At 35.0% G+C, this 10,737-nt stretch overlaps 1 protein-coding gene across 1 annotated transcript in view; it reads left to right on the top strand.

Moving 5' to 3' along the window:
* The window catches only part of HIF1A (hypoxia inducible factor 1 subunit alpha), a 33,726-nt gene extending 24,864 nt beyond the window's left edge, over window positions 1-8,862 (top strand). The window contains exons 13-15 of the mRNA XM_067295092.1: window positions 853-961; window positions 3,830-3,956; window positions 4,114-8,862. Coding sequence (XP_067151193.1) covers window positions 853-961; window positions 3,830-3,956; window positions 4,114-4,265 — 388 coding nt within the window. The 3' untranslated portion in view covers window positions 4,266-8,862. The remainder of the gene's footprint in view (window positions 1-852; window positions 962-3,829; window positions 3,957-4,113) is intronic.
* Window positions 8,863-10,737: the final 1,875 nt, after the last annotated feature.

Raw genomic sequence — 10,737 nt, 5'->3', positions numbered from 1 at the left:
AGTTAAGCTTAAGCCCTAGTATCTGTTCCAGAAGTTAGATGTAATACACTTTGAAATAGTGCAACTGTATTGCTGTCTTCAGCATTCTACTGCAGTGTAGGAATTGATACATTTAAATCTAGACATTTCAAACAAGATATTTTTGGTATAGTAAGTTTCCCTAAATTAACTTCTCAGCAGCTTTTTTGCGGTAGCTTTTACATAGATGTCTTACATAAGCAGGCAGCTACTATAAGCAAACTGCGTTCATAATTTTGTTCTGCTCCTGTACCTGACTTGCAGCCTTTTTAAAAGAATACAGTAGGCAATTTACAAGTAGTTATAATGATACAATATTTCTGATGCTTTTCTTGTCCAATTCATTATGATGCAAGAGATAGCTACAGTCTCTAAAACAAGCCATATTTCATAATAATGGATATGTCATAATATCTGCATACGTATCAGATATTTATCATGATAGAAAACTCTACAAAATCAGAACACCAGATCTTTGATACACAGAAGCTTTATCTGTACATGCAAATATTCAAAATAGAAGCAGACTCCTTTTCCTCACCCTTCCCTCCCTCCTTTCTGTAGAAAGACAGTGAATTGCTGAACCTTTATGCTTGTGTTTTTTCTAGAAAAAAGCCTTTTAAAATTGTTATAAGTCATTGAGTCTTACAACAAGACTTAAAGCTAACATTTGCTATGCTCATAGTCAGTAACTGTTGAAATGAGTCACTTGCCAAAGACAAGTAGTATAGTACATAAATTCAGTTCTGTCATATTATATATGAAGTATCCACAAAAGAAGAATGGCTTGAGGATAGTATAAACTTCTTAACAGACTGAATCAATTTTTCTTAGATCTACTGCAATGGATGAAGAACTAAATCCAAAGATGCTAGCTTTGCATAATGCTCAGAGAAAACGAAAAATGGAACATGATGGTTCACTTTTTCAGGCAGTTGGAATTGTGAGTTTTGTTTTACCATTTTAAAATATTCACTTTTAAACTTGAAATTTCTGAAATTAGGCATCAGTGCAGAATCCTGAGTTTAGCTATCAGTATGCAGTGGAATCTTGGGATTAAAGATGATTATTTGGTAGTAAAATTCCCTCCTATATTAGATATTGATTTTAGTTCTCTTTTACTGTCAGGTGTTTCAAAAGTGTGCTCTATACCTAAGCACATTTCTTGATTAGGTAGAAGATATTCTTCTGTGAACATGCATGCAAAGAGGCATTCTCCTTCAGTAGAATGTTCAAAAATGTAAGACATCACATTTAAAATTAACATATTTATTTCACTTTTGTTTCAAACTTTATTGTCATATTTGTCAGTACTGGGGATGGTGTTCCTTATGCTTCTTTCTATTACTTCATTTTTTTTTTTTCTGAGTCTGAGACAGATAACAAATACCAACTGAACATAAGTGAATAGAATTCATACAACCTAGCAAACCTGTATTACTACTACTTTCTTTTCATGCACTCTCTTTCCAGTACTGGTGCATGCAAGTAGCTCATCATCATTTGTCTTAGCTATTCAAAAGCAACCTTTTATGTACTCTGTGTGTGTGTGTGTGTGTGTGTGTGTGTGTGTGTGTGTGTGTTCCCCTCTCCCCCCCACACTTATTTGGGGTATCCAGCTTGTTACCTTCTGCACGGGTATTTTGTCTCCCTGAGCTTTGTCTTTCACCATCAGTCCTTAGTATTTTGGAGTCTTGGGCTTTGCTGTTACAATACTGTATCTCTCTTCTTGCCTTCATTGCAAATTCCTACTTCTCTTAAAAGTTTTTACAGTTAATTCTTAGTTCCTCTACTGCAACATAGCCCTTGAGAGTCTTTGTTTCTCTTGTGGTCCATTTCCTAGATACAGTCATCCAGTATGTCTTACAGCACAGGGGTATTTTATATACATATATATATAAATATATATATATATACACACACACAGGGGTATAATTCATAGTTCATGAATTATGAACTATGCCTGTATTAGCATTCAGCTTCTGGGGATGACAGTAATCACTCTATACTGTCTTATCATTGATCTTCCCTATGACAGCTGGGAAAAGCATTTATACATCCAGGCTTTTTGTATGAGGTTAGCAGATTTTACTCTTAAAAAAAAAAACAACCAAACAAAAAACCGTCCATAATATTTCAGTGTTTTCATTCCCTAATGCTTTGCACTTTCATGCATGTTGTTCTGTACCTTCCAGTAGTTTTGTAAGAATTCACAGCTCTACAAGTTTTATTGCCTTTTGTTGCCTCTTTCTTATGTAACAGTGCTTCTGGTGTCATACAATGTTGCTGATAAAATATGCAAAATAGCATATGTGACAGAACATAAATGCTTATGTATTAACTGCTATGATAAGTGTTTGGACCTCTATATTTAGTGCCTTTTTAATGCTTATAGGTTCATATTTCATCCTTTGCTACACCTTTTTTTTCCTGTATCTGACAAAAATATTGTGAATATTTTGACTGTTTCTGCACCATCAGAGGTTGAATTTTTAATGTAGCTGGGTCTTACTGACATTATTTCAAGCAAACTTTTGTATCATTTGGCTTCTTTCTCTAGAATAGATTTCTGAGTGTGTGAACTAGGCCTTGCACGTGCACACAAGAAAAATGACATTAAATGCAGGTTTATATTACATAGTATTCTGGGATTGTGCAAATAGCTTTCATGACTTCCTAACTGTATGGAAGGGGGGAACTTATTTTGCAAAAACAGTGAAATTAAATGAAGACAAAGTAAAATACTACTTTAGTTTTCTACAAAACCAGGAGAATATGGCAAGGGCATGCTGTGTTACAGTAAGATTATGAAATAATGATCCAAATCATTACAGAGTAAAATACAAGCTACATCTTTCTTAATATTAAGTACTGTATTGCATTCACAATAAAAAATAAACCAGCAACAATGTAGGTGACTGACCTTACTACAAAATGCAGCTTCTGAGCTGTTTAACTCTGTAACTTCTATTATACAATTTTCTTTGAGTTGCATGGATGTTTCATAACCTGAAAACATATGTCCTTGAATATTTCAAGTGTCTAGGATAATGGCACCATCCTGAGTTACTTTTTCTTCCTTGTGCAACTGCCTGTACTACTAACAAAACAAAACTTTGCAAATTCAACTACTGCTGCTAGCAAACTTGCTATTAAGTTGGGGGTTTTTCCTTCCATCCCATTTTTCTGATTCAGTGGCAATTTTTTCTAAGTTAAATGGAGCTTCTTTTAAAAGCCTTTGGATCTCCATATCTTGTATGCTGCTGTCAAAACAAGATGTTAAGGAGCCATATCTGTATTAGAATGGATCAGGGCTGCATTCCCCACAGGATTTAAATCAAACGGTTTGGTTGCAATAATTGGAGTGCAAGTAGAGTTTTACTACTTAAATCTAGACAGAATCAACCTACCAAGGTTCCTGAATCTCCTGTGCACACTAATAACTTCATTGTGGAAAACCATTAGAGACTTCAGTGAAAACCTGATGCTTACTCAGGCAAGAGCAGTGATGATTAAATGGGTGTGTATGTGTACATGTACATGCTAATCTTGAGCATGGTAGCTGAGGATAACCAGGATTTAGTAGTTGTTTTCTGTAAGCGAGGCAATGTCTTGAAATCTGATTTCACTTTCTTTTAAATAGTTTAAGACCAGTGTACATAGAAATATATTTTCCCAAAGGTCTGAAGGAAGTCCACTTTAAATTGTAGCAATGCCTACATTAGTAATTAGTGATAGGTACTGTTAGTTTGGAAGAGGAACATAGAAGGATATAGCATTCAATAAAGAAGTTTATTTTACTTCTTTCTAGGGGTCTTTATTGCAGCAGACAAGTGATCGTGGAGCAAATGCATCACTTGCTTGGAAACGTGTAAAGGGATGCAAAACAAATGGTCATAATGGAATGGAGCAAAAGACAATCATTCTACTATCAACTGGTTAGTATTTTTTTTTTTTTAATACGTAGGTGGTTGTGTGTGTGAAAGAGAAAACTGAGTGCCTTTAAAGTATCCCAACTTGCCTCCTTTATGAACAATTTGGGAAGAAAGGTGAAACATGGTGAATAAAGTGCGCTTTTCCCCCCCCTCCCTCTAGACATAGCAAGTAAACTTCTAGGGCAGTCGATGGATGAGAGTGGACTACCCCAACTCACGAGTTACGACTGTGAAGTAAATGCTCCTATACAAGGCAACAGAAACCTGCTACAGGGTGAAGAACTGCTCAGAGCTCTGGATCAAGTTAACTGAGCCTTCACAATACTTGCTCCTTTTTTGGACACTGGTGAATCATCACCTAAAGCAGTCTATTTATATTTTCTATATCTGATTTTAGAAGCCTGGCTACAGTACTGCACTAATTCAGTTAGTTCAGTTTTGATCCCCTTTCTACTTATTTTGACAGTCTTTTTAATATGTTCTTTATGTAACAATAACTCAACCTATAGTGCATTTTTATAATTCTTTGGTACATACACTTTAAGTCCATTACATTTAAAACACACTTGCAATAGCAGCTTTGAAATATGCACCTGATTCTAAAAAATATTTATTTTTTGGCTGGGGAGTTGGTCACCAAAACTTATCATTAGTAAAATGTCAACACAAGAAAAACTGGCAATACTTCCATCCTGCCCTTCGTAAGTAGTTGGAAGACTTGTGCTCTCTTACTCTTTATGTTCAAATAAGTTTTTATTTTAATAATTTTTATAAGAAACAACAATGCTTTGCAGCAGTGCATTGTAGCCACAATCGCACAATATATTTTCTTAAAAAAATACCAGCAGTTCCTCATGCAATATATTCTGCATTTATAAAAACTAGTTTTTAAGAAGAATTTTTTTTTTTGTTTGCCTATGAAATCATGTTTAAACCTGGATTATGTCATTATTTTAGTCATGTTGTAATATAAATTGTTCTTAAATGCTGTCTTATGCTTTTGACTTAAATGAGTGTGATTAGTCAAAGGGAAAGGCTTTATCTGGAAAGGGCTAGCAGCATTTTATTTGGAAACATTCTCAATTTAGAGAGAGAGTTTGATGTTCTTAAAGTAGTCACTTTGCCAGCTTAAAAAAAAAAAAATTCCCTGCCTGTAGTTGTTGAAGTTAATGCTAATATTGTGTATGATCTTAAATCTAAATGTTCAGCTTACCCTGTGTGGTATAGGTGATATTTCAAGCAGATTGTAAAACATCATGCATTGTTAGCAAAGTTTTATCTAGTACATCATTGAGTTGCTCGATATTTTGATGTTTTGGTTTTATGCACCTTGTTGCTATTAACATCCATGTTTTCATGTAGATTTCAATAACTTGAATATACTTAGAAGCCTTTTTATTTAGAAGTATATAGTTGGCACAAACATCTTATTTTCCTATATGTACTGTACAAAACCTTCATTCACTCATTCTTTTGCTCTTTGTGGTTGGATCTAACACTAACTGTATTGTTTTCTTACATCAATAAACTATATGTGGACCAGGCCCCCTTGGGGAGTGTGTTATCTGAGAGAAATGAGATAATTTATATTTTTGTTAGTGGTTATTGTTCATCAGTGTTCCCTTTTTAACTTAGAGTTGTTTGGGAATCATTGCTTCCTTACTTTGACCTTAACCATCTCCAAGTTAATTATTTGAGCCTATTTAGTACTAAAGTCTCCTAGACAGTGTTGTACTACAGCTGGCCAAAGACATTAAATTTTTAAACCAGTTATTACACCCATTGGTATACTTCAAAGTGAGAAGACAGCGTACTTGTGTTCTTTTAGAGTGGAAAGATTCTTTCTTATGAACAGCTTAAAGGCTTGTCTCTGGAAGCACTATCAAGGTAACACTGGAAAGCAGGAAAACTAAAAATTCCCAAGACTGATCAAATAAAGATAGTGGGGTTTTTTGGCTTTTGTTTTTTGCTTTTGTCACAAAAACTGCATGATGAAAAATGAAGCTGGTACTCAATGATAAAGGAAGCTTGCTCTCAACATCCTTATGCTGTTGGGTCAGTAACTTTGACTAGTTGACTTTTCTCATTTGGCTGTCTTAGAACGCGGTGCTACTGATACAACCTTGTAATGTGTAAATACGGTCAAGATACTCTGTGCACTCTTCAGACTATTTTAAGAAATATTTCAGTGCAAGAGAAATCAAATGTGAAGTGTCTTACTGCAGGATTTATTTTGGCCATGGTTAAATTCCTTCCTGAAAATCATGTGCTGTAACAATTTAAGACATTAATACGTCTTAATTTTTCTAAAATTTAAGCACTGACATATCCATATCTGAAAATGGGAATTTGTTTCATTAGATTCTTTGAGACTTTTGAAATCAATATAATGTTACATAAGTTTAACCCTTTTTTTTAAATAACCTTTACTGTTCACTAAGAGGAATGATTTTCAAACTGAGACAATTAATGAAATTAAATAGAGACTATTAACTGCCCACTAAAATGCCTTATTTAATGGAGGTAAGGCATGGGTAGCAGAATATGGTGGTTTACTTCTTATAGTTGGAGTAGAACTTGCATTAAGAGAGGGGAAGGCATGCAGGTGCACCAAGCTGGAATTCAAGCTTTGTGCAGAGAACATGTTTTGAATATACACAGCTGCTACTGAGTATTAAAGACTTGTAATGCACAACCTTTAAGTGTTCAAAGCTTATAAATTTCTCTGGATGAAAGCAACAGCAGGTATGCAGTAGCTCTATGTGAGGACCTTTGGATGGCATGCTTTTCATGGATTCTTTTTCTCTATCTTCAGTAGAGGAACTTTTAGTAATGAAGTTCTTAAAGGCTTGAGGAAAAACACCAGTTGGTAGGGGAAACCCTTTTATGCTTAACTCTGTGTTGATTAAGGTGATGCTTCCATGAGACAGTGAGGAGAGCCTTATAGATGCATTAAACAGAGGAGTGGGTTCAGCTTTTCTTACTCCTCCAGCAAGCTCTTGAGCTGGCCTCTTGGGTTACCCTTTTCATCTCTCAATAGAATATTTATATCCTCTGATTTGATAGTAGTTCTGTTACTCTGGACTTTATTTAAGATTATCATTGCCACACAAACTGAAGAGGATAACAAAGTTAGCTTTCAGAAGGTTATCACAACTGCCACAGTAGTCAAGCTATGTCATCTTAGCTTTTTACTTTTTTTTTTCCTGCACAGATTCGAATTGATTGCGCTTCTAGTTTCTTGCTCATCACTGTTCAAGAATTCAGTTTCTTCCACTATTTCAGGCCAGACTGTGATATGAATTTCTGTTATTCTGCAGGCCCTCACTTATTCCCTGTCTGCTGTGTACAGACTTACCAACCTGATTACTGTCAAATTATTAGGATGTCTGGCTTTAGGAACTGCATTTTGCTAATATACTTGCATGCAAATGAACCAGCCATTACACTTTGTCCTTGTATGTAGTGCAGTTACATTGTTAATTTCCTCTGCCTTTATCCCCCACATCTGTAATTATTTTATAACCTTGACTTTGAAAAAAATCACAGACTAGTTGCCTATGTCTTTCTCACCAACACTCTGATTAGCTGGTTTTGTTAAAAGTGAAAGAAATTTATATATTTAAGCCAGCACTTAAAATATTCCTTGAGCTGAAAAAGTCATAATTAAATGGATGTGTAGCTCCCATGAAGTCAAATTTAAGTCCACTGTCCAGTGACTTGATTTTAGGTGTAATACACAGTGTAAATTAAGGTAGCTTGGAATCTAAAGTGCACACTTACTACCCCACCATCCTCCCATGGTAGGAAGGTAGGCTTGGGACTGTATGTTGATGTTGACAAGCTTTTGGGTAAAACTAAATCAATTTAGCTTTAGCAGTTTCCATGTTGGTTGTGTCTGTGTCCACACATCAAACCTTCCCCCAGTAATAATGAATTACTTCAAAGAATCACAGATTGAGGCCAGAAAGGACAATTAAAACCTTACTTATAGCACTGGTGACCATTTCAAGACTAAAAACTTGCTTTGAATGAATTTATCAATTAGGCATCTATTGAAATAAAATAGTAGGAATCAAAAATTCTGATTATTACAGGTTAAACCATTGCATATTTAATATAGTCATTTTTCATTATTTTAAGAAGTTGTTTAATTAACAGCTGAAGAATGGAAGCTAAACGATGCACAAATGGGGGCTGTTTCACTAGTATCTGTTGGCAGGCTTTTCCCCATTGTTACATTGCTGAATGAATCATTTCCTTTGAACGGTGCTCTTGAATCTGGAAATCATGAGTATTCTACCAATATGAATCAGTCTATGGATGAATATGCCTGAGGTCAACCATTTGTTCCCCCATGATCTTTGATTAGCTGCTACTGATCAGAACACAAAGTTCATTCAGATGTCACTACATGATTCAGATTATTTGAACTGCAACAGTCCAGCATGAAAATGAACATTTCACAGCCTAAGAGTGCTTTGTAGGAAGGCCAATATTTTCATAGGAATTTAAATGAGTTGGGTATCCAGCTTTCATTAAAAATAGCATTAACTATCAGGCACTTGCCTCCCTGGAGAGCTCCATTCTGGAGGAGAACTGTGATTTTGATCTAAACTCTAGAAATGGGTTGTCATTTTTCTTCTGCTTCCCTGTTTACCTTGAGCAAGGCTTGCCAAGTTACCAAAAAGTTAGTTTGCTACTGGATTTATACAGTATGGTAGATTTTGTGAATAATAGCAGTATTCTCTCATGAAGAAGTGGTATATTTTAATGGAATTCTTTTTGGAACCAAGTACAACATATTGCAATTGATATTTCTCTTGAAACATTTTGACATATTTGTGATTGTATTTCTTTTTGATTGTGTAACAGTATAAAGTTCAATAAAAAGAGGGTTTGTTTCTAATTTGGGACATCTCTGATCTTTCTCTTCAGCAGTTACCCCAGCTCTAAAAAGGTGAAGATGGTAAATGATAAAACCACTTTTGTAAGTGAACTAAATACTATGCTGCATAGCTAAAACTCCTTGCACAGTTGAGGCCTGACTTACCTACCATCAAAGTCAACAGAAATTTGACACTAGGCAACATACAGTCCATATTCTAAGAGCATTTATAAATTCTACCTTGTATTTACAGCCAAATCCTGTTCACCTTAGTCACGGTGGTTTTCCTACCTAAATTAAGTAGACTGCCTCCACAATTAGAAGAGGTTTAGCACTACAACTTATCAGGTCTTGCTTTCCCCAAGACAGACAAAGCAGCTCCTAAAGTGTGAGGAGATCAACAGAGGTGGAGCCAGAGGGACAAAGAAGTTTTATGAAATGTCCTTGAGTAGTCAAGTCGAGAACACCCTTAGTAACAAAACAAAGTATTTCAAGTCCAAGATGACTTCTCCAGTTGATTTCAGTTGCTCTCAGTACATGCAAATAACTTGACAAGAACTTGGAAATCTGTCTTGTTAAATCAATGCCATTTCCAATTCAACAGATTAAAAGTCTATTGCAATACTTTTTCTTTGTTGAGAAGAAGTTCAAAAGCAGAAGGCACATATGAGTGCTGGAACAGGAGAATGTCATACCATTACTTGGTATTAGTGATAGGTTTGTACAGATGGAAGTTTGAATATGCTGTTTAATAAAATATTTCCAGAATTTACCTTTTCAGAGATTTACCATTCAATGCTGCTATTATTTAAGTCCTATTGCAATTTTCATCATGTTTTCATTTTGAAAAGGTGTTCTGATACAATTAAATCGGGTATTGCAAAACAAGAGAGTGTTGTCTTGTACCACATGCAACTGGATAAACCCTCATTATTTATAGCTATTTGTATTTATGTGGGATAAATGAGTTGCAACTTACACAGTAGGAATTAACAGGACAAACAGGACTTCATCCTTTTGTTTAGGAGTTAAATAAGAATACAAATAAATTACAGTAACCACCTTATTCTTCCTTACATTATCTACTTTTTTTTTTTTAGTTTGGAAGACAGTCTATTAACAATTACAATTTACTAATGAAAAATACATGGAGTATGGGATGAAAACACAATTTATCAAGGAAAGTAAGCGGTACATTTGTTAGCCCAAAAATGAACACTGTATTTCATACTATACACAACAGAAAGGAAATGCTGCAGAAAAGCCCTTTTTTTTTTTTTCCTTTTTCCTCCTTTGCATCTTCATTCTTTACATTATAGCCAAACTTTCTGCAAGGAAAGACTAGCACACATTAATATATAGGCACAACAGCCCCATCCTTGCTACAAAGGTTCATCTTGCACAGTGAAAGTGTTATGACATTCAGCCCCATCTACCTTAGGAAAAGAAAAGAAATTCCCATCTAGCTTTTCTTGAAACAGCCTGAGAAATCACTACACTCACTGCATGCTTAGAATACAGAATTTAGAAAACACACTCAAGCTTTCCAAATTATGCATCACTCAAGTACCAAATGACTCTTTTTAAATTATGGGATAACTCCTATAACTAAGTAGAGCTGGGCTTGGTCTCTAGGTAAAGAAGAATGTACTGCATATGTGTCAATTATTAACTAACTTGTGCTTTGAATCTGTAAATCCATTAGGGATGACAGAGAGGGGAAAAGTACATTATAACTGTTTTCCCAACAGTGTTGCCCTTCTGTTTCAAAATCAGTGCAATCTATTGAAGACAGGGTCACACACTGGATGAATGTGGTCACAGTCCAATGTCTCTAAACATTAATCCAAATGAGAGACAAAAATGTCTTTTCAAAAAATTAAAAATAAAAATAAA

The sequence above is a fragment of the Apteryx mantelli genome, chromosome 4 (genome assembly GCF_036417845.1).
Source record: "Apteryx mantelli isolate bAptMan1 chromosome 4, bAptMan1.hap1, whole genome shotgun sequence".
NCBI classification, from domain to species: domain Eukaryota; kingdom Metazoa; phylum Chordata; class Aves; order Apterygiformes; family Apterygidae; genus Apteryx; species Apteryx mantelli.
This window is presented reverse-complemented; position numbering and strand designations above follow the sequence as displayed.